Here is a 24,177-nt window from a genome sequence, read left to right on the forward strand (position 1 = left end):
ACAGGGATGAATTTTAGTGTTTTTCCCATAAGATAGATTTTATGGCTGAAAGTTCAGAAATATATTTTTCCCTATGAGATTTTGCATTTGCACTCAGCCATCGACACACAAAGTATAGTTTAGATTTCCAAACATCTGATTTGGAAAATATATTTGTACTTGTAAACCAGAATTTAAATATCTCGCCATCATTTATGCTCACAATTAATTGCACCCCTATTTGATCATGGATGGAAAATCAAGAGGCCTGTTTGCAATGCTTTAAGGAGATTACTCCAAAAGTAAACAGTACCCTTCTATTGTTTAACAGATGAAATTATCTTCACTTTCCAGCTTAGTTGTTAACTCCAGAATATTGAACTATCCTATACCTGCAAAGTTCTTTAGAAAGAATTTAACAGTTGAATAATCCATGATATCTAGCAATATTGGTAATTACATAGGCTAAATTAATTAGGCTAGTGAGTCTTCTCCTTTTCGGTACATGCTGGTGGCTGACGGGGCCAGAAAGGAGTTCTCTGCTTTTCTACAGCATGGCACAGTGTGTTTAGGTACTTTGTAGAGACTTTGTCTTATCATCATTTGTCTCCCCCTGTAGGCAGGACATGACATTAGATAGTTCAGTGGCTTGATCAGGAAAGGTAAATCCTGTACTTCCATTTATATCCCCCTCTCTTTCCCTGTAGATTATAACGTCTTTAATTCCCAGACAACAGCTGAGGAAGTGGATACAAAATCGCTCGATGAGATGGAACAAAGCTTACTGACGCTCTCTGAGACAAAATCATCTTTGGTGAGCACTTCCGCTCTCTGGAAACAGCAGGTGTCTACTATCGCAAAGCTTCACTTCCTTAATTTAAGACGTGAAATGAAGTCAGTGAGAGTTATGTAAGTATTAAGCTGGCTTCCCGTGTCTTTTCCCCAAATCCGTTTATGAGCATCAGAAGCAAGCATGCTTAGATGTGCTTTAGTAGTTTGTTATACACCTGGGGTGCAATGGTCTAGCATCCCATCATGGTTTTTAAACTAGACGTTCAGAATCGTAGATGAGTTGGAGGATGTGCCATTGGAGTTAAACTCTTCAGGGGTCCTATAGCTGGCAGATGTGTTTGAATTGATCCTGGTGCTCTTTGCTACCCTAGAAAATCAGGGTCACAGGCTTGAGCTTATGATGAAACCATAGTGATGGTATGTTGGAAAAGGGACAAATAGAGAGAGTGTTGAAATGCACCCACAGAGAAGATGTAGGATAAGTAGACTTCAGCATATCAAGAAGTTGGATCGGGGCTGACACTTCCACCGAGGATGAGGTTAGAAAATGTGGCTTAGCCGCAAATGCTGCACAGAAATTGATGAAATTATGGACTGAACAAAACATAGCAAAATCGATCAAACCAGTGTCCTGACAGCATTACCCGATGGTTTGAGAGAAGTTGCCTGAAACGAAACAGATGTGAGAAAACGGCAGGCAGTAGGGATGACCGTGCTTTGAAAGATGGCAAGTGTAAAGTGAAATCATTTTAAGGCAAATAAAGTTAATTGGGGCTGGGGAAGGTGTGAAATCAGAGTATGGGAGCGATTAAAATTTAAAAAAAACTTGCAACGGTGGGGGCTGCGGTAGAAAGAAAAGAATGGGAACACAGCTATGGCCAGGCTAACCTGGAGCCAGACCACTGCCTATATGGTGTGACCTGATATGCCTGGGTATAACCAGGCTGGGTTTATGAGAGGAAAAGCCGTGGACTAGAATGAATGGTGTTGCGGTGCTTCCTCTGTCTACAAAGAAACTTTCTGGGGAAAAAAGATGATGATAATCACTTGAGATGTAGGAAGACAAGAGAGCGGACAGCCACACCAGGTCCCTGGGCAATGGGGCAGGCAGACTCCGTGCTACCAGAAGGGGCGGGGCAGAGGGTGGAAGGGGTGGGGCAGAGGTCAGCCAGCTCTCAGTGTTGCCTGGAGTGCACTGCATGGCTCCTCCACCTCCCCAGGCAGCCCTAAAAGCTGCTGGGAGCGCTGCCGCGGGGCTCCAGTGGTGATTGAAAGGGTCCTGGGACAATTTCCCCCTTTTCCCTCCCTCCATCCTTCCCCATCTGTGGGCCTGTAGAAAAGCAGGGTTGTCATAATACTTGAAGCTGCTGTTGAATCTTTGCTTCCCTGGGGATGAGCCTCGTCTGTAGGTAGCATTGATGCTAATGTGAGGTGAATATACTATTGTGGTTATGTTGCTGCTTACCTGTAGCCTCCCACAATCACTTGTTTTTTTCTGGAGCAATTTTTCATTTTGGTAAAAAAAATCAGTCAGGAGCTTTGCCTTTTATTGCTTTAGTTTTATTAACTGTTGTCCGGACTGAATTGCAGTATTCATGATTAGTTTCCTGTAAATGAAAATGATAATGTCTCTTTCTGGAGTGGGTCGGAGAGAGTCACCTGGGGACAGCTTGTTTTAAAAATAATCTAATAATTTGGATCTGTGCCCACTGAATTTTCCTTAAATCCCCTATATCTTTCAGGTTGTTGCTTTTTTTAGTTTTTCTTGTAGTTCAGATTTTTATGTTTCTGATACATCACTACTACAAAAATTCCGTGGTTCCGATCAAATTTTCCCCAGATTTGTACTTGCTGAAGCCCGGAGAAAAATATCACAAGTACAAAACAAGTCTCCTTCTTCACAACTCCACAGGTGAGAAGAAAACAAGCAATTACAATTCTAATGGATTGCTGTTGTGTAGTTAATACTCCATCTATGAGCAACTTAGACAAGAAAGAAGTATCTAATATTCTTTAAAATTTGAACTTTCCAGTGTTATTCAGTCCCGTCTAAAACTGTATAAACCTCTATCCATATTTTGCTGTCAGGAGCTGAACGATGAAGAACTTCTGGGTCTTAAAGCTTTCCATTATGTGACATTTTTACTTTATACATTGCTGTGGGAATGAAAATGGCTTTCTTCAATGAACACACACGTAATTTAAGGGAGGGACTTTCAAAAGTTCCCAGCATTTAAGTCAATGGGACTAGAGTTAGGCCAACAATGAGCACGTTTGAAAAGTCTACCTTTAAAAGTAGCTTGCTTAAATTCCATATCCATCCTCCCTTATTTTTTTAAGATTTTGCTTGGTAAAATCCATGAATCTCTAGTCATTACAACAAGAAAAACACATTGTGTGTCAAATATTTTAGATACTGTTTGTGCATCATATCACCTCAATTGTCTGAACCCTGTTTTCCAAAGGAGAGTAATGAACGATCCATGAAATAACTCCAGTAAAAAAAGTGTCTATAACCGAATCCCATGCACTGCTACAGGCTGGGGACTGACTGGGTAATTGACAGTTCTGCAGAAAAGGACCTGGGGATTACAGGAGATGAGAAGCTGAATATAAGTCAACAGTGTGCCCTTGTTGACAAGGAGGTTAACAACATATTGGGCTGCTATAGTAGGAGCTTTGCCAACAGACCGTGGAAGGTCATTATTCCCCTTTATTCGGCACTGGGGATGCCACATCTGGAGTTTTGCATCCAATCTCCCCTCCCCCCACTACAGAAAGGATGTGGACAAATTGGAGAGAGTCCAGCAAAGAGCAATGAAAATGATTAGGGGGCTGGAGCACATGACTTATGAGGAGAGGCTGAACGGATTTAGGCTTATTTAGTCTACAGAATAGAAGAGTGAGGAGGGATTTGATGACAGCCTTCAACTACCTGAAGGGGGGGATCCAAAGAGGATGGAGAGTGGCTGTTGTCAGTGGTGAAGATAGCAGAACGTGGAACAGTGGTCTCATGTTGCAGTAGGGGAGATCTAGTTTGGATATTAGGAAAGACTATTTATGAGGATGGGTGAAGCACTGGAATGGGTTGCCTAGGGAGATGGTGGAATCTCCATCCTTTGAGGTTTTTAAGGCTAGGCTTGACAAAGCCCTGGCTGGGATGATTTAGTTGGGATTGGTCCAGCTTCGAGCAGGAGGTTGGACTATATGACCCCAGAGGTCCCTTCCAACCCTAATCCTCTATGATTCTAAGAACTTCAATTAAACTTGATGCACACAGCAAACAAAAATTCCTTTATTCGGTTTGTGTGGATGTTGACGGAGGGAGCTGAAATCAAAGCATTAACACTATTTAAAATAGTTGAAGCGTCTCCACATGTAGACGAACAATAGCTTCTCATTAAGAAGATTCCATGAGAAAACGACTCTCTCTAGTTCTCTTGCTTATAAATGTGTTCATAATTTGTGTAAGGTTAGCATGCAACCAGATACTTCTTGTGATGAGCAGTCGTGGCTGCTTCTTTATTGCCTTCTTCTAGGCTCAGATATTGATTATCTCATCAGTGCTCTCAGAAGCCAGAAGATACTGACTGAGATGTTCAACGACAGTGATTATGTGGCAGCTGCACCCCACAGTGCAGCATTAAACGTGTCCCGTTCAGAAAAGGTGAGTAAGATGGGCCTGTGGTACAGATCTTTCTGAGGGTATCTCAGTAGTACTTTTTGACGCTCTGTTCTGTTTGATATTTTCAGGAGATGATACTATTGCTCCTATTTAAATTAGGGTGATAGTGACAGTTAAATGTAGTCTTTTTGATATGCATGTGAACCTCCACTACCCTCTCTAGATATTGTTTCTCTAGATATTGTTAATTCTAGAACTTTTCCAATGTGGGGTAATAGCACAATGAAGAAAATGTTGCTTGTTGCCTGGTAGAGAATAGCTGGTTGATTAGTAGACTGGAAATTTTAGCCAGGTAAATGTAACTTCAGCATGCTAGTTACACTTAGGAATGTTAAATACCGGTTAATTGAGTAGTCGATTAACCTAATGAATTCTTATCAGTTACTCGACTATTCTATAGTCCCTGGGGACGGAGCTGGTAGTCAGTGCTCTCCGGCCCCTCTCTCAAGGAGACTGCTGCCATCCCGCGCTGCTGCCTCTGTATCAGAGGCAGTAGTGTGGGGTGCCAGGCGGGAGCTTGTCCGCAAGGGGAGCCAGTTTAAAAACCAGCTCCACTTGCGGACTGGCTGCCTGCCGCCCAGCACTGCTGCCTCTGATACAGAGGCAGTAGTGTGGGGTGGCAGTAGCTCCTGTCTGGATGGGGAGGGGGATATGAGCTGGGACCCTGTCGTGAGCTGGAACTGAGCCAGGCTGCCTGCCCATCTGTCTCCTAATACACTTTAAATGCAGAGTTGCAGGGGGGTAGGTCCCAGACTTGGCGTGAGCCAGGACTGAGGTGGGCTGATGACTAGCCTGCTAAAAAATTTACTGGCAGGGGATGAGGGAAATACATGTAGTCTATAGAATTAATTGATAAGCTTTTGCTTATCAGTTAATCGACTACACGATTACATCCCTTGTTACACTAGCTTAGTAAAACTTCCTTTTCACATTTTCCATATAGAAATAAAATTCAAGCAAGAATGTATTTAATTTTGTTTTTACATACTTGCCAGTATGTGAGTACCTCATAAATCAATTATTTAATTTGTAAATTGTCTGGCAGTCTGTGTTTACATTCTATGGAATTGGGATGTGAAACATATGGATGGTATCACATGGAATTTAATTTCTAGCTTAATCTAAGGCTCGTTCTTCAGTGTAATTGATATTGACTTTAGTTTTAAAATTTTGCCGTCCTAAACAATTCTCAATTTTTAAAAAAAGATAATGTTTGAGCATATGCTAACAATGGGTTAATGCTGTGAATGAGGGTTCTTTATGTATATTTTACATTTGATCTTTTTAATTAAACAGCAAAAAAAAAAAATTAAATCTGCATCTCCAGTGCAGTCTCTCTTCTTATTAGACCGTCTGCTCATTCTCCGTTCAACTTCGCCACTCACTCAAACTGCTTTTGCAGCAGTACTCTAGTACGGAAAGAGGAGTGTGTATATTAAGATGTACAGTAGATCCTCATGATTTGCAGATCTCTCCCATCCCCAGGGAGCCACGGTGAGCTCACCAGGGGAGGGAGGTTGGAAGCCACTACCCCATCCAGTATTCGTGGATTTCGCCATTCACAATGGTGCTGGGAATGTATCCACCATGAATGATGAGGGTTTACTGTCTTTCAAAGCACTATCTTTCAAGTCCAGTATGTGGTCTCAAGTGGAAGAACATGGTAAGGTTTGTAGAACTGTGAATTGTGCCTTGTGTTACTAAGAGGAAATAATTTGTAACACTGCGGTCTTGCCTTTCGTTCCCATTTCTTGGTACAGTTGACATTAGATTGTTACAGAATAGGGGGCAGAGCCCCACCTAAGAAGGTAAATTGCTGTAGCTCTGACTTCAGTGGAACAATAACCATTTATAGTAGTTGAGTATCTGCCCCCACAGGTCACAAGTCTGAGCTGAGGAAGAGGGGTGTGTAGCTTGAAAGCTTCTCTCTCTCTCACTAACCGAAGTGGGTTCAGTAAAAGATATTATTGCAACCCCTTGTCTCTCGAAGACCATGTGATCTAACACTACAAACAAGTTAGATAACAACCAGTCTTGTAGCCAAAGGACACATTTGCATAAAGTTTTTATCATTGGCATTAACTTAGCTAAGTTTCCTTTAGATTGTGAATATTTTACTCAATTAGGATAAGTGTAAGTAACACTGTGCTTGTTAGGGAGTTCTATATCGTATAAAGAGTATTCATTAAATCGTCAGTTCTTCTTACAGCAGTTCATCCAATGATATTTCATTGCTAACTTTCATGCTACAAAATAACTATTGAAAATATTTTTCTTTATAGAATTACATGTTTACAGCCATATTCAACAGTACTATGGTGCACTCGCTGCCTGTTTTGATGAACATCATTAGCAACCTCTTTCTCCACAACTTAAATGTGACTGAGAATATTCAAACCTGGAGTAACCCATTCATTCAAGTAGGTAGAGTTCAAATCAGGAATAATCATAGGCAAATAATTGCATATTTGCAAAGAGTATAATAGCAAAACTGCAGTTGTGTAGCTTTGAATATTTAGGTTAGCCCTATATTGAAATATTGAAAAAACATAGCTATAAGTCAAAGTGATTGTCAACTTCTAAATGTGGCCATTTAATTCAGGCTGATTTTATTACTCTCATTTTCACCATGTCAAGCCTCTAAAGCCTTGTCAACACTTACAGGCACTGTTGATCTACTTCAGCTATGCAAGTAGAATAGCTGAAGTCAACATATTCACTGCAACGTCTTGTGTGCGGTAAGGTCAGCGGAGGCTGCTCTCCCATCGACACTAGCTACCCTTCTCGTCTTGGTGGTGTATGGGTGTTGCCGGGAGTGCTCGGAGATAGATTTATTGCACCTAAGCAGACGCGATAAATCAATAACCGGTGGCTCAGTCGCTGCAGAGTCGAGGCCTAAGTTAATGAAACATTGCACACTAAGCAGTATAGGTTTGAATTTTAAAAATCATATTTAGGATTTTTTTATAGAATTATATGTAGTTAATGTTTATATTATAGTAATGCCTGAGGTCCCCAGTCCAGGGCATTGTATGCACATAGAAAAGAGATGTTCCCAAATCTAAGGACACAAAGAGAACAGGAGTAGAGGTTTGGTATATAACAGGAAAAAAAAAAGACTATCGTGACAATGAGCACAGCTTTGTTAATTCTGTATTGTAGGTTTGGAGAGTGTTAATTGTCTGGGAGAGGGCAAGAGGAGTGATCAGAGCCTGTCACCCATCTTGCGCTGATTAGAATGTGGTAGAGTTGAGGCATCAGCAGAGATTCAAAACAAGATAAGGTAGAATTTTGTCAGAGTTTTCCCAACGTGTGAGGCACAGCATGGAGGAGAGCACACAGCTCTGTAGAGCGGTGCTGGTGGGCAGTGAAGGTTGGAAAGGTGGGAGGCATGAAGGTGGAGGCCGATATTTTGATGGGTTGCTAAGTCACCTGGATAGGATGGATTTCCGCTTTGAAGGGCCTTAAAGATAAAGACAAATGGTGGTCTCTTAGTGCTGTTGAATTTAATGGGAGTTCTGCCATTGTCTTCATTTGGGCCAGAATTTCACTCGAGAAGCTTGTTTGTGATGAAGGAGGTAAAAAAGGAGCCAGGAGAGGCTCAAAGTGTGGCATAATATGATTAGACTTGAAAGGAGCAAGGCCACAGTAATCCAGGGGAGCAAAGAGGAGGTGACAGTAGTTAGTCAGCTGTTCACAGTTGCCATTTTCTTTCTCGTGTGAATATATTCGTTTTATAAATTGCACAAACACCTACACAGAACTTTATCGCCGTGTTTTTAACTTTGCTGCTGTGCAAAAGGTCTTGGCAGCTATGAAATGTCCTCTTTTGGAACTAAACAGTAATCAGTCCTGTCCATACCATAACCACATAGTCCACCTAGATTTCCCCGCTCCCGCTCAGGCTTGCTCTGTTACCTATAGAATAGGCTGGTGCGTTACCATACAAAAACAATATTTCAGTGTTTTCTGTGCTTTTATAATAAGCTGTAACTAAAGTGGCATGGGTTGGAGTCTAGGTACATGAGCACAGGAAATCATGTTTAGAAACTTCAACAAGCAAGTTTGAGGCATTGTTTCTTGTCTCAGTATATTCCGATTCCCCAGCGTTGAAGTCTGATTATTTTTCAGGACATTGCTGACACCATTTTCCAATATGAGTTCTTTTTTGCAACAATGCTGCTCGGAATATTTGTAACAGGAATGCCACCGTATTTTGCCATGGAGAATGCAGAAAACCACAAGGTAATCTTTGAAACATGCAGTTTTGACCATTTTAAAACTCAAGTATGTGAACAAATAACAAACCTTTTCCTAAGGTCATTTCTGCATGGTATAATCAAGGAGTAATAACGTGGTAATGGCTGTTGTCTAGGATGCAAAAGTTAGATGGTTTGTAGACCCCAGCTTCAGAACCCAGTGGGGTGTTAGTGTAACTCACACAGCTAGTGTGGTTCACTGTCCCATGTAGTGGCACTTAGACCACTCTTAGAGCAAGAGATAAGAACAAGGGAGCTCTGTAGCCTAGGCTGAGAGCCGCCTGGCTTTATAGCTCAAGCTGTAGAGGCTTGTACACTAAGCTTCAGAGGTCCTAGGTTTGAATCAGCCCAGTAGCAGTTACATCAGCACTCCTAAATTTTCAAAAGATTATAAATGTGTCTCTTTACTGGATGTATCTATCCCAAAAATAAATGTACATAAATTCAATTTTATATAAGACCAACAAATAGCTGTGGAGACAAATTACATAAATCAAATTTAACAAGTGGTTCTGTGGCACCTTAGGGTACACCTACACTGCGGAGCGATTTTAGGATGCCGGAAGTATCCCGAAATAGCTACTCCATGTCTCTTGAAGCAGTCCATTATTTCGAAATAGATTTCAAAACAGATTTCAAAATAACGAGTGGCTTATTCTGACATCCCTGGTAACCCTTTTTCCACGAGGGTTAAGGGGAATTTCAGAATAGTGAGTTATTCGTAGTGAGTTAATAATAAGCTATTTCGAAATAGCATTGAAATAAGCTATGAGCTAAGGTGCTCTGTAGACACACCCTTAGCAAATTGCTGTGTAGATGCAATTAGCATCTTAGAGAACTGGAGTGGAAATAACAGAATCCAAGATATAAATAAATAAATAAATAAATACTTTCAATGGTCAGACCTGGTTAATGAGGCTAAGTGGGCTGGGTGTGTCCCAAACATAGCTTTTGATGTGGAAATGCAGATGTTAATGGCAGGAGAAATAGACTTTGTAATACACCAACCAGTTAATGTCTTTGTTTAGGCCCCTGGTAACGGTGTCAAATCTGTAGATAAATTCCTGTTCTGCCGACTCTCTATGTAATGGATTAATGAAATTTCTTCATAGAAGGATGGCTACTTTTAAATCCACAATTGAGTGACCAGGCAAGTTAAAATGTTTTCCTGCAGGTTTGTGTGTAATGGGCCTTACAATTGAGAGGTAATTCTTCTTCTGATAGACATAGTCAGATATAGATCTTTTGGTTTCTGTTATTTCCACTCCAATTCATTTGAGAATATGGGTTTTACCCATGAAAGCTCATGATTCCATACATTTTGGTTAGTCTATAAATTGCCATAGGACCACTCGTTTTTAAAGTTACAGAATAACACGACTACCCCTTTGAGATTTATGGATCAAATATGAATGTGAGCAGAAACAAAGGGGGTCTTTTTGCATAGAGAAGAAGTGGCTGTAGATTTTGAAATGGAATTGGATACTCTATTCTTTTCATAGCCTGCTAGCAGCTAGCTTCACAGGTAAAATCAGAGAAAGTTGTATCACAGAGGGCACACAGTTCGTATTCCTATTGGGTGTTTTACTTCTGTCTCTTCTTCTCTTTTGGGGGGGGTGGGGGGGGGGGAGGATATGGATACCCAGACCTCCTTTCTTGGCACCTAAAAGTTGCAAATTGGGAAAAACTCTAGTTGAGACACTGGAGTGATGCTAGAACAACAAGAAGTCCTGTGGCACCTTATAGACTAATAGATTTATTGGAGCATAAGCTTTCGTGGGCAAAGGCCCACTTTGTCAGATGCATGTAGTAGAAATTCCAGAGACAGGTATAAATATACAGGCATAAGAAAAGAGTACCAAGCAAGAGTAAGGCTAGAGATAACGACGTCAATTCAGTCAGGGAGGATGAAGGCCTCTTCTAGGAGCTGATGTGGAGGTGTTAACACCAAGAGAGGAGAAACTGCTTTTCTATGGAGTGATGCTAATTCAGAGCCTGAGTTTCTGAGAGCAGAATTAAGCCCAAATAATTTAAGCAATGATAAAAATTAACATTACTGTGATTTTGTCCCCTCTAACAGATCAGAGCCTACACTCAACTTAAGATCTCAGGTCTTTATCCATCAGCTTACTGGAGTGGACAAGCAGTTGTTGACTTTCCTTTATTTTTTATTATTCTCGTTCTGATGATAGGAAGCTTATTTGCATTTCATCACGGTGTTTATTTTGATACCTGGCAGTTCCTTGCGGCGGTAAGTCTAGTTTTATTTGCTTCTCATTTAAGCCTTAGATTAAAGTGAAGAAGAAACATGATGGGTTCATTTTCGTTTGCAAACATTAGAGCTGGTTGGAACCATTTCACCCAAACATTGTTGCCCTGGAATTTGCTAGATCACTGAAATCTAAATGTTCCATGGAGGCTGTTCCGGTTTGGCGAATTTCAGACAGACTCCAGCCTACCAGGCAGATTTCTTGACTGGCTTACTGCCAGCGCCACATGCTTAGCTAGTGGAGATTCCAAGCTTCCGGACTCCCACCTTCACCGCAGTCTGCCTGGCAAATTGGCAGGGAATTTGAGAGCCTCAGCTACTGCACTTGCTGCTCCTTGTCAACTGAGGCTATCAGAGTCTCCCAATCTGGGCGAGCCTGCTAAGGTCCCCTTCCGTAGGGTCAGATACCCCAGGCCTTCCAGGGTCCATAGCTATAGGATTCTGGAGCCAGAGCACCATGATCTTAGTTGAGAACTATGAACCTTTGGGTTTTCCTTTGAGCTGGCATGCTATCACTTGATTATCATTCCATCCTTCCCTCCAGTGTGCTGACTCTTGTTTTAATGTCTGCAAAAGTCAGTGAAATTAATTGAAGATGAAACCTGCAATTACCAAAACATGCGTCTCATTAGTGTTTATGGGAGACCACTTGAGAAAAGATGAAAATTTAATTGAGAGATTAGACATGCTGTCCTGCTTGCAATTTTTTACCAGAAAGTTTTAATTGTTTGTATCATTTTGACTTACAGCATCTCAAACAGTTAATTTAGCTTTTAACTGACAGGCTCAATTGAAATTAAAATATACTCTGGGGCTATGTCTATACTACAAGGTTTTTGTGCAAAAACCGGAGGAGCATCCACACCTCAAATGCGCTTTTGCGCAAGTCAATCGGCAAAAGAGAGGGCTTTTGCTGGTAGAGTTATTCCTGTCCCCACAAGAGGAGTTCTTGCACAAAAAGGCAAGTGTGGATGCTCTATCAGGAAAAGCACAGGTGCTCTGTGAATGGCCATCAGAGCTTTCTTACACAAGAATGTCCATGCAGTGTGGATGCTGTCTTGTGCAAAAGCACATCGCAAAAGTGATGTGCTTTGAGGTGTGGGTGTGTTTTTGTGGAAGAAGTTTTTGCACAAAAACTTTTGCGCAAAAGGCTTTTTCCGCAAAAACCCTGCAGGGTAGACTAAGTCTAAAAGTATTCAGGTATTTACAAAAGAAATGTCAGTAACAAGTTTGTATCCTTTAATATGCTATGCATTCTGAGGCAATCATATATGATGAATATAAGAAATTTCTTTTTTCCCCCCCCTTTGCAGCTCTTCTGCCTCATTGGCTATGTACCATCGGTGGTGCTGTTCACCTATGTGGTCTCTTTTACCTTTAAAAAATTTCACAATACCAAAGAATTTTGGTCATTTATTTTTTCAGTGGTAAGTCAGTCTATCATCCCCCTCCTGTTCTGCAGTGTGATTTGTCCTTTTCATATTTGTTCATTTTTTTAATTGTATCCTTTGGTGTATATGGTTGTGACTACTTTCTTCCACTATTTGATCTGAGGAAGTGGGTCTGGCCCACGAAAGCTCATCATCTAATAAACCATCTTGTTAGTCTTTAAAGTGCTACATAGTCCTGTATTTTGTTTCAGCTACCCCAGACTAACACGGCTACATTTCTATCACTATGGTATTTAGTTAACGTTGAACTCCCCCCCCCCCCCCCCCCCAAGCCAAATCAGCATTTTTTTTCAAGTAACCTGTTTTGGAAAAGAATTCTCTCCTCTTTAACCATTTGCCATTTCTTGAACTTGCAAGGGAAAAGGAAAGAAATGTAAGTAAATGACAGATGGTTTAAATGTATATGCCACTTCACTTCTTTTCCTTGCTACAGGAATAGATGCTTTTGACTCGGCATAGAATCAAACATGACTTGTCTCACAATCTCTGAAGGGGCAGCCTACCCAGAAATCATCTCCCAGTCCCTCAAGTGCAGTCCTTTTTGGTGGCAGGGGTCTCTGCCTCCACTTCTTTTTGGTGTGGGGTCTGCAATGTAGCCACTCTCCAACTGGGTCTCCGGGTTACACCTCCCTGGGAGCCAGCAATGTGACCGAGTCGTTGCAGCTGAGCCAGAGTTCTGTTCTGGCACCCAATGGTCACAGGTAGTACGCAGAAGCAGTTTGTGCAAAACAAAGATGCTCAGATGTTATACAGAACCGAGGGTACGTCTACACTACGAGTTTTCTCAGCCAAAAATACGCTAATGAGGGACTCATTTGCATATTTTCTGCCAATCCATTTTTGGGCTAGCAGTTTTTGCACAACAACAAGCAGTGTGGACCTTTTCTTTTTGCACCAAAAACTCTTTTCCCACAAGATCGGAATACCTCTGCGGAAAAAGGGAGTTGTGCGCAAAGAGAAAACGTCCACACGGCTTGTTTTTGCACAAAAACCCCTAGCGCAAAAAAAATGCAAATGAGATCGCGACTCATGCAAATGAGTCCCTCATTAGCATATTTTTTGCCAAGAAAACTCGTAGTGTAGATGTAGCCTGAGAGAAGTGGATTTAAAAATAACAAAGACCCACCAGGCCCACCAACATGGGGGGAGATAGGGTAGGTGCCCCGGGGCCTGGTGATTCAAAGGGGCCGGTGGCTCTGGCCGTTGCCACAGTAGCAGTGGCAGCATCTGGAGTCGTAGGCCCTTTAAATCATTTCCAGGGCACTGCGGTACATGCTCTGGGCGGCGCTAAGGGCTGCGGGGGAAGGTGCACCATGCTCTGGGCCCACTCCTTCCCAGAGTGTAGAGTCGGGCCTTCCCTCACCAGATCCGGGGGTCCATGGAGGCTGTCAGCTACCCTGCAAAGGCCTGTGTGCATGTTGTTGTCAGAGCCATGTTTGTGGTTCCCCTGGGTAGGCATGACAACCTTGGTGTTGCCCATTGTCTGTGGGTACCAAGTTACAGATACCCCGGGTCTCAAGCTCAAGTCTGTCTGTCTGTCTGTCAGCCTTGCTGTGTGCTGACTGTGCCTTTGTAAGCTTCCAAGTGAGTCGGGTACGCCTTCCCTCCCTTTTGCCAGGGCACTGTGTTAACTCCTTAGCAGTCTTTCACATGACCCTGGAACAGGAAAAGATGCTAGTTTAGTTGGTGCCAGTTAGCAAGGTTCTTTATACTTCAGTGGCAGGCCCACTGGGTACTTGAAAAGCGATCTCACCTGTTTTATTGTTTAACCCATCCAGGGTCCCGTAGCAATTCCCCATTAACTGCATCCAGGCAGGCAGCAATGTAAAATCAAACCAGAAAGACAAGTTCCAAGACATAATTTTCCAGTTTGTCACAACTTTTATTCAATCTTAAATCCATGTCAGTTTGTGAGAGAGGCTTTTGAATGGCAACAAATGACAGAGGCTATTTTTTCTTTCTTTTTAGATTACTTTGGTATCTACTGTTGTCACTGAAATAGTATTCTTTATGAGACATTTTATGGCAATTACCATTCTTCATTATGTCTTCTGTGCCTTCATCCCAATCTATCCTCTTATTGGATGCCTGATTAGTTTTATAAAGGTAAGCTTTTGTGGTTGGCTGGTTCCTTTTTTTTATAAGGACTTCAATTTTAAAGCTTTGAAATACGTATGTAGAATATGTAGCTGAATACATGCGTGCATATATACACGTGTTGATTGCAAGATAGTGTGTTTCATCTACATGTGAGTGAATGGGGAGTTCTGCATTGGTCTGCGATATGCCTGATGGCCAGTTTCTAAGTTATAAATAGCAGCAGCTGCTGAAAAAGTTGCTCGTATTATCCCCTGGTTTTAGTTTTAGAAGCTGGAAGAAACAAAGCCTTTGATAAATATATAAAGGCAAATTTCTTATCCCTCTATCTGTGCAGTTGCACTGTCTCTTGGTTTTGATCACTTGGAACCTGCAATTGAAAGAATGCATTCGTCCTCTTTAGGGATATAATAGTGTAGCTGTTTAAACGGTTAACCAATAAGCATGAGCTGATACCGTAATGGTTACACATCGGCAGCCGGGGAGCTGGCTGCTACCCTGCACGAGACCCCGTGGTGCAGGGCGGTAGCTGGCTCTCTGGGAATGGGGCTGACAGACAGTATGCGCCAGAAGCCGGCTGCTGCCCCGTGCTGCTGCCTTTGATACAGTCTCATGCAGCTGACTCCCCGGGGCTGGAAAAGATGCCGTTTTGTCGGGGTGGAAGGCGGGAGCCAATGTGCACTGGGAGCCAGTTTAAAAGTATAAAGCTTATTGCAGCGCCAGCAGCGCAGCTGGCTTCCTTGATGTTGTGAAGAGCAGGACTTCAACACGGTTCCGAAAAGAACTAAATTCACGGAGGTTGGGTCCATCAATGGCTATGAGCTGGGATGGGTAGGAATGGTGTCCCTAGCCTCTGTTTGTCAGGGGCTGGGAATGGATGACGGGGAGGGATTGCTTGATGATTCCCTGCTCTGTTCACTCTCTGGGGCACCTGGCATTGGCCAGTGTCAGCAGACAGGACACTGGGCTAGATGGACCTTTGGTCTGACCCAGTCTGGCCATTCTTATGGCCTTATATTCCTGGGAGTGGGATTGGCAGCTGGAGCCAGCTCCCAGCATGCTCTGGCTGCTGGCCTTGCTCCCAGGGAACTCCCAGTGTGTAACTGCTAAGATTTGTCCCGGTTACGCAGTTACCTAATGAACTGCTTTTTTAACATCCCTAGTTCTGATTCTGATCTGTGTCTACTCTAAGGGTGGGCAAACTATGGGCCACAACCAGCCCATCAGACCTTTTCAACTGGCCCTCAAGCTCTAGCCAGGAAGTGTGATCAGGACATGTCCCGCTCCACCTGCCACTCCAGCCAGGAAGCAGGGGGTTGGAGCAACAGCCCACATTTTTCTATGGCTCCCCCATTGGCTGTAGCTCTTGGTCATACCCCTTTGGTCCAGTGGCACATTGTCCCACTGGAAGGAGGTTGGGCCAGCAAGCCTTTGTGGCCCAACATATAATCTGCTTACTCCAATATGGCCCACTCCTGCTCTATCCCCATGTAGACATAGAGTACCGCTCGAGAAGTCAATGGAATTGCCCTGATGTAAAGTCAGCACAAACCTGAAACAGGCTCATCAAGTGTATAAATAAATTGTCTGCAATAGTCAATTATAATTTGAAATGAAATGTATAGGTAGAATATGTATCGTGGGTGAACGTTTCTGTGTCAACATTCATCACGTTGCCAGATATCGTGGAAAGACCTCCAGAAGAATGAAAACCACTATGATCCGTGGGACAGGCTCTTGGTAGCCGTGATGGCGGTAAGCACCCGTTATTTGTCAGAAATGTCAGGAAACATTTTTTGGGACTGAAAAGCCACGTTCATGTTGTGACGTGTTTAAGAGTTTGATTAAATGCTTATAAAATAGTGGATTAACTGCTGCTCTGCAGCCTAGAAATGATATACAGAATAGGCAACTTCAGAGAAACACATCCTCAGCTCAACGCACACTGTCCCGACAGTATGGCTCAACCCTCCCCATGGGAGATAAAACTATTGATTGGGGTCATGGAGGCTTTTAGTCTTGGTGTGTTGAGTCATTAGCCTCCCTATTGAGTCTGCCAAGGAGATGTTGTTTTTTCATATAAACTCTTATCTGCTAGAAAGTAGACTGAGCCATTACCAGATCATTTCCCTGAGGCCTAGTATAGCCTTCACATCTTAATAAAGGTCTGTCCTAGGACAGATTTCTCCTTGAAAAGAGAAAGTCGTCACATTCAGTGACTTAAAATAACATTTTTCTCTCCTGTCCTGTTTTGTGGGCTGAACTTCAGAAAACCATTTCAGAACTATTAATTAAAAAGTACTGATTTATATCCTATTTCACTCTTTAGTGACTGATTTATATTTTAGAGTTAGAGTTAGGTATCTTAAAAGGCCAACGTGAAATCATGCATCACATCTTATATTCAATTGGTCCAGAATGCAGCTGCTCGAGTTTTAACTAACACTCCTTATACGGAGCACATTATGCCAGTGTTCCAGCGGCTGCACTGGATTCTGGTATGTTTCCAGGCCCAATTTAAGATCTTGGTGATGACTTTTATGACTTATAAAGCCCTAACCAGGTTGGGTCCATGGTATCTCAAGGTCCGTCTTCTCCCATATGAACTTGCCCGGGAATTGAGGTCAGCTGGGGAGGCTTTGCTCTGTGTTCCTCCACTTGTGGAGATAAAATTTACATCTATGCGGAGCAGGGCCTTCTCAGCTTTTGCTCTCAAGCTGTGGAATTCTCTCTCCCAGGATATTCGCCTGGTGCCAAAGCTAGCATTGTTTTGGCGCCAAGCTAACACCACCCTTTGTAAATGTTTGTGTGAGTGTGTGCGCGTCCGTGTGTCCATCCATCCTTCCTCTCGAGATGTCTTAGCAGATTCTGTGTCCCCCTGGGCTCTATTTTAATTATATATATATTTGTTTTGTAAGCCGCCTTGAATATTTTAAATAGAGAGGCAAGGAAAAAATATTTTAAATAAATACATAAATATCTTCCGGTGACCTGGAAATCATAATGTAGGACACATTGTTCTAGCGGCAATTATTGTTCAGGCTCTCATATGCTTTGAGAGTCAACATATCCAGAGATTACAAGTGTAGGATCCTAAAAGAATATGCCACACCCACAGATGGTCAATTTTTGTGATTTCTGTAATTGCATTGGCCAGTTGAGGGCTGGTTTAGACGCTCACCAATGGCATCCTAGAAGATGATACCCGTTAATCAACGGTTCAGTCCATACATATATACATTTTATACAAAACTGGAAGTATATTCTTATTCTAATAACACATTCCTCTTATGCTTCAGAGGGGTAGCCAAGTTATTCTGTCACAGGAAAAACTTAAAAAACAACTACTACTCTAGTGGCACTTTAAAGACAAACAAAACATGTAGATGGTATCATGAGCTTTCCTGGGCACAGCCCACTTCTTCAGGTGTTTTTTTAGTCTTTAAAGTGCTACTAAACTTTCCTCTTATGTTATATGAAACAGTGGAAGTGGGTTATGGCCATGAAAGCTCTTGGTACCCCTATATGTGTTGTTAGTCTTTAAGGTACTACTAGGCTATTCATTGTTTAAGTTTTTCTAGTTACAGACTAACTCGGCTACCCTTCTGAAATTTTTCCCTGAGATCCAATGGAATTCATTAGCAATATGGTTTCACTACCTAGGAGTTTGTCATGAATACCTTTGTGCTAGGAAGGAATGACATTTCTTTGAATTTATCCTATGGACAACCATTTGGCCTCAAGGTGCTAGAAATGTTTTGATTAACGGTAATTGTTTTTCTGTCTGTTTTAGCCTTATTTGCAATGTGTAGTGTGGCTGTTCCTTCTGCGATATCTTGAACTGAAACATGGAGGTAAATCGATAAGAAAGGACCCATTTTTCAGGTATGTGTCAGTTGATAGAATCTCTGTATTAAAAAGCAATCTCAAGGTTAATATTGATAAATGGAAGTAGCTAATGTGCACTAGAAGGCACATTAAAGATGAGGAAAAATCCTTTGTCACTGGAGTCCTATATCCTATTGCGTTCCATTGATGTTTTAAAACAATGCAGATGTTGCTTGTTCTGTACTGCCGATCATCCTGACATAATTTAGATAATTTTTTTTCTGCTAGAATGATTACTGTAAGGGTCATTCTCTCATAAAATGTATGTGTGCAGTTCACATGAGCTCCATAAAAATGGCCATGCTTAGTCAGTCCAATAGTCCAGGATTCTGTCATCTCTCAGAGGTCAGTGCCCACTGCTTCAGAGAATATGAAGAAAACAGGACAACTCTGAGGGATCCATCACCTGTCATGCAGTTCCACCCTGTGGCAGTGGAAGATTTACGACACCTGGAGCATTGGGTGGATCCTGGACCATCTTGGCAAATAACGAGCAGTCGACCTATTCAACGTGAACGTACCTAATTCATTTTTGAAGCTAATTATACTTGGGGCCATCACAACAGCCAGTGGTAAAGCATTCTGAAGAAGTAATACCTTATGTTTGTTGTAAAGTTAATTTCATTGGGTGACCTTTTGTTCTTGTGAGATGTGAAGAGGTAAATAATACATCCCTACTCATTTTTTTGCACACCATTCGTGATGTTATTGGCTTCAGTGGTTTCCCACCTTGTCTCTTTTCTAAGTGGAACAGTTGCAGTCTTTTTAATGTTTCCTAATATATATGCTGTTCCCTACCCCTAATCGTTTTATGTGTGTAATATATACATGTGCATATATTTGTGTGTGTATGTAATTGTTAGTTTCTTAGGTGCCACGGGACTTCTCATTTTTAAAGTTACAGATTAACACATCTAACCCTCTGAGTCTCAAGCTCATCTCATCTGATGAAGTTGGTTATGCTTATGAAAGCTCGTGAAATTATATATTATATATATCTGTGTGTGTCTGTGTATTTGTTAGCCTCTAAGGTACCACAGAACTTTTCATTGTCTTTAGGAACAGCGTGCAGATAAATATCACAGACAGTATTCAGAATGTTCTCATTATGGTCTCAATCTTAATAGGAAATACAAGCAGGATATTTGACCATTTACAAATGGTTACAAGATCAGGGCCCTTGTTTGCAAAATGATGGAACTCTGAAATAGTCAAAATATTGGCCTTTTTCAGTATTTTAAGACATGGGTATATCTTCTGTCTGGAAAACTAATTTGCATATTCTACTTGCTTTTATATAGTTGAGTAATTTAAATTTCCATAGAAGTGTAAGGATTGTCAAAGCCACAATTTGTGTGTGTGTGTGTGTGTGTGTGAAAACACACACACACACACACACAATGAGTTTTTGTGGGCAAGTGACAATGAGTTTTTGTGGGCAAGTGATAAAGTGGTTTGAAGCTCATGATATTATATATATTTTTGCTAGTCTCTGAGGTGCCACAGGACTAGTTCTTGTTTTTAAAGTTACAGACTAACAAGGCAACCCCCTTTGAGACTATTCCTAAAGGTTAATAGAAGTTGTAAAGCTGTTTCATAATGAACAGCTATGAAAATTTACTCCATTGTCTATAAAAGTAAGACCAGTGTAACTTGTGAAATAATTTTAATGTTCACCAGGATTCTGTGGCTAAGCTGCAACAAGAAAAAGATTTGTTTACATTTAAAAGATCTGTATTTCTGTGGCATGACCTATAGTGCCCGTTTTTTGCTTATTCCCTTTGACTGCAGTTCTCAATTGAATTTCATTTTTAGAAGACTTTTTCCACTGATATTTTTTTTCTTCCTCCTCTTCGCATATGGATAACTGATGAGTTTATTGCCTAATAAACACAAAGGACTTGATCTTTCTGTCCATAATGAGAGCGAACTCCAGTGAAATTTCTGGGAGTTTTGTCTGCTTAAAGACAACTGAACAGAAGTTTAATATTTGTTGTTCTTTTTAGAACAACTACTGCTACTACAAAGATCAAACCATGGAAACTTCGAGATGATCTACATAATGAAAATGAGGATGAAGATGTAAAGGCAGAGAGATTGTGGGTCAAAGAAATGACAACCTGCCAGAGCTGTGATGAGGTAATTATGATTGAATCACTTGGGGACAAGGTGAGACCAGATAAAATTGGTGTCAATAAATCAGAGACTCATAGAATGCTAGAACTGGAAGGGATCTCGAAAGGTCAAGTCCAGTCTCCAGAACTCATGGCGGGACCAAGCACCAGCTAAATCATCCTGACAGATGTTTATCTAACCTGCATTAAGTAAGTATGATGGAGATTCCACAACTTCCCTAGGCAATTTATTCCAGAGTTTAACCACCCTGACAGGAAATTTTCCCTAACGTCAAACCTAAACCTCCCTTGCTTACAGTTTAAACTCTTCAACGTATGCCAGCTTTGATAATAATACATTAATGCTTAATTGGAAATACTAGAACTAGATATTGGCTTCGTCTTCCGAATTAGTGATTTGTTTGAATGATTTGGTATTTAAAAGATTCAGATGAGCAAAGCAGGATTCTATTTTGTCCCAAGTTAATATCAGTACTTCTTATCTTTGGTCTCCGGCACCTTCCTTGTGTGTCCGTTCATTCTGCCTTCTACCTCTTCCCCATGGTAAAACCTAGAATTATGGCCTGAAGAACAGCTCTGTGTCTCACTAGGTTGGTCCTTTTAGATTCCAAACCATTAGGAACTGCCACTTCAGGCTGGTAGGAGTGTGATCTGTGGAGGGCAACCTGCGGCCCAAGAGGGCTCTGTGTAGGACCCATGAGACATTTTCTTTAGCATTGCCGGTGCGCAGGGTTGCCAGATTCTGCTGGTTTCCATCCGCGTCGGTTTTTTTCTATCCGTTATTGCTAAAGTGACACGTGTAAAGCAAGGGCCGGTGAAGCGAGGTGCGTGCTGATTGCACCTAACGGTGACTGTGAGAGCCGCGCGCTCCCTTTGCACCCAATCACAGCGCTGCTACGGTTCAGTCAGCACAGCCAGCAAATTGTAGGTATGCAAGCGCAGTGAGTAAAACTACCCTGACCCAGGAGACGGGCTTGGTGAGGACAATATTGCAGCCCACTGAAGGGAGGGAGGGCCACTCGTGGTCTACCTGCTAGCCTAGCAGGGGCCTGTGGGGCTTCTGCGGGGTGCAGAGAGGGGAATGAGGGTGGGAGGCGCACCTCCGGCAGGTGGGGGCTGGGACTGTGACCAGGAGGTCCTCTGACTGAGCAGTTGGGTTTCGCTGGCTGGAGGGGGCTGGGCTTGTGGCTCCATCCAAGGGAGGGGGGACAGGTGGGGCCCATTTATTGTGCTGTTCCGAGGCCTGAAATTCCTGTCAGCGGGCCTGTCTCTCATTCTGCTGCTGCCTTTTCAGTAGGCATTGTCTTGCATAGGGGTCAGGTGTGAAATCGGACCCTTAAAATGGTTTTGCAGTGTATAGAGCCAATGAGGACACAGAAGTGAAAAACCGGGGCACTGAATAGAAATAAGGGGGATAACGTGTAGGTGATCCTAAGAAAGACGTGTAGCTATGGTGAAGTAGAACTGTACCTATTTATTAAAAATATGGGATTATCTAATCTCTCTGTCTAACCCTAGTAAAATGCTAAAGAATCTCAGTTTATTGTGATAAACCTTTAAGTTTGTCCACTGGTGAGAGTGTTTTGAAAAAGTATATTTTAAAACTCAATTAAATGAATACCTTCTGTTTTTTAGAAACCAGCCATTCTGATCAGCAGTCTGCATAAAGAATATGATGAAAGGAAAGATATTCTTCCTGGGAGAAAAATAAAGAAAGTGGCTACTAAGCATGTTTCTTTTTGTGTAAAGAAAGGTTGGCATTAAATTAGTCAGCATTGAACTGTTATATTTTTTTAGAAGAAAAAAGATCCAGTTTGTTCTTGGGAGGCATGGGTAACACTTTGTATGTCTTTTTTATTGATTGATTTATTCAGGAGAAATACTTGGACTGTTAGGACCAAACGGAGCTGGGAAAAGTACACTGATTAGCATGCTGGTAGGAGATGTGGAACCAACTGATGGCCAGGTAGAGTATGTGGCTGAGAATTAATAGAAAATGAATCGGGCTGTTCATTTCGTACTGGCTCACTAACATCTATAAGTATTTGTTTTTCTTTTTATAAAGACATGCAAACCTATAAACATACTGTTGACTAAGGGCGGTCTTTTTCTACAGGTTCTGATGGGAGACACTTCTTTAGGATGGACTAGTGAGGATAACTCCGTTAAATTTATGGGATATTGCCCCCAAATAAATCCACTTTGGCCAGATATTACATTGCAGGAGCATTTTGAAATATATGGCTCTATCAAAGGAATGACTAAAGCTGATGTGGCAGAAGTCGTAAAATGGTAAAAAAACAAACGGCTGCGTTGCTTGCTTGCAGTCATGTTTTCGTTGGGTTCTGTTTTAATAATCTAACAACAGATGTCAGAGGTTTCTTGCGCCATGTTTTTATCTGATGAGAAGTAGACTACAGCCCTGCTGGGCTGCCACAGAGCTAGCCCTACTGCTGAGCAGCACCCAGCCCTGGCTGGGCTGCAGGACTGCCTCTGCCCCAGCCAGGTTGCTGCAGCTGTGGTTCTGTTTCTAAGCTACTGCACCCTCGAGCTCCCAGCCCTCCTGCCTCAGAGCTCTCTCGTCCAGGAACACCCATGGTCCTACTGGATTATGGATGTTGCCAGACCAGAGAGTCTTGGTTTAGGAAGGTGCAACCTGTACTTTTTGCAGTCTGAGCAAGAGGTGTACGTCATTTGGAAGGTGGGGAGGAGGGGAAACCAATATGTAATACCTATTGGTTTTATAGACATCTTTATTTCACCTTGAAAACAAACATTCTCAGCAATTTTTAAGTGAGATGCATAAAATGTAGGAATGTGAAAGCAATAAGGATTTAAAAAAAAAAAAACCACTATTTGATTAAGGTTTGCAATCAGCAGAGTAATCAAAAGTACAGGTTGCACCTGTAATCAATTATTTAACAATTATATGAAGAGGAATGAGAGAGCATATTTTGAGGGTTCACAATATATCCGCTTTCTTAATGTTTTCAGTGATTGATGAGATAAATAATGTGTTTTGGGTGTTCTGCAGTGTTGCAAGAGCCCTTGAATTGAATGACCATCTACAGAAAACAACAAAGAAATTAGCAGTCGGAATTAAACGCAAGGTATGGGGGAAGTATTAAAAGAATTCCAGTTGAGTGTTTTCATAACATGGGGACTATTATATAATCATATTTAATCTTTCTTTCATGTCAGTTATGTTTTGCGCTAAGTATGCTGGGTAATCCGCAGATTACATTGCTAGATGAACCATCTACTGGCATGGATCCTAAAGCCAAACAACACATATGGTGAGTGTAACTTTATGCCACACTTACAAAAGTCTTTTTTTTTTAAAGAGATTGCATTGTAGGATAATTTGATAGTAATTCCCTTATTCCAGAGCTCACAGTGGAACACTTGAACCTCTTTAATCCGGCAACCCTGAGAAAGCAGGCATGCCGGATGAAGGAATTTTTTGCAGATCATGGAGGACACAGGGCGGGGACTGGGATGGAAGATGTGTGAGGGGGATGGGGATGCTTACCTGGCACCCCACTCCTAGGGGCACATGTGACTCCACACCTGCTGCTCCCAGGCTATGCCATTCCTCCAGTGGCGGGGAGATGGAAAGTGG

The 24,177-nt window shown here is 42.0% G+C and overlaps 1 protein-coding gene across 2 annotated transcripts in view; it reads left to right on the plus strand.

Moving 5' to 3' along the window:
- The window catches only part of ABCA5 (ATP binding cassette subfamily A member 5), a 79,180-nt gene that overhangs the window by 41,119 nt on the left and 13,884 nt on the right, over window positions 1–24,177 (plus strand). For both annotated transcript variants that reach the window (XM_075903999.2, XM_075904000.2), the window contains exons 20-35: window positions 687–888; window positions 2,514–2,683; window positions 4,311–4,438; window positions 6,739–6,876; window positions 8,588–8,701; window positions 10,796–10,966; window positions 12,298–12,411; window positions 14,404–14,541; window positions 16,213–16,287; window positions 18,326–18,417; window positions 20,427–20,559; window positions 22,191–22,308; window positions 22,430–22,521; window positions 22,672–22,847; window positions 23,590–23,665; window positions 23,757–23,851. In XM_075903999.2, the coding sequence (XP_075760114.2) occupies window positions 687–888; window positions 2,514–2,683; window positions 4,311–4,438; window positions 6,739–6,876; window positions 8,588–8,701; window positions 10,796–10,966; window positions 12,298–12,411; window positions 14,404–14,541; window positions 16,213–16,287; window positions 18,326–18,417; window positions 20,427–20,559; window positions 22,191–22,308; window positions 22,430–22,521; window positions 22,672–22,847; window positions 23,590–23,665; window positions 23,757–23,851 (2,032 nt within the window). The remainder of the gene's footprint in view (window positions 1–686; window positions 889–2,513; window positions 2,684–4,310; window positions 4,439–6,738; window positions 6,877–8,587; window positions 8,702–10,795; window positions 10,967–12,297; window positions 12,412–14,403; window positions 14,542–16,212; window positions 16,288–18,325; window positions 18,418–20,426; window positions 20,560–22,190; window positions 22,309–22,429; window positions 22,522–22,671; window positions 22,848–23,589; window positions 23,666–23,756; window positions 23,852–24,177) is intronic.

This window comes from Pelodiscus sinensis, chromosome 20, assembly GCF_052426305.1.
Source record: "Pelodiscus sinensis isolate ZL-2025 chromosome 20, ASM5242630v1, whole genome shotgun sequence".
Lineage (NCBI taxonomy): Eukaryota > Metazoa > Chordata > Testudines > Trionychidae > Pelodiscus > Pelodiscus sinensis.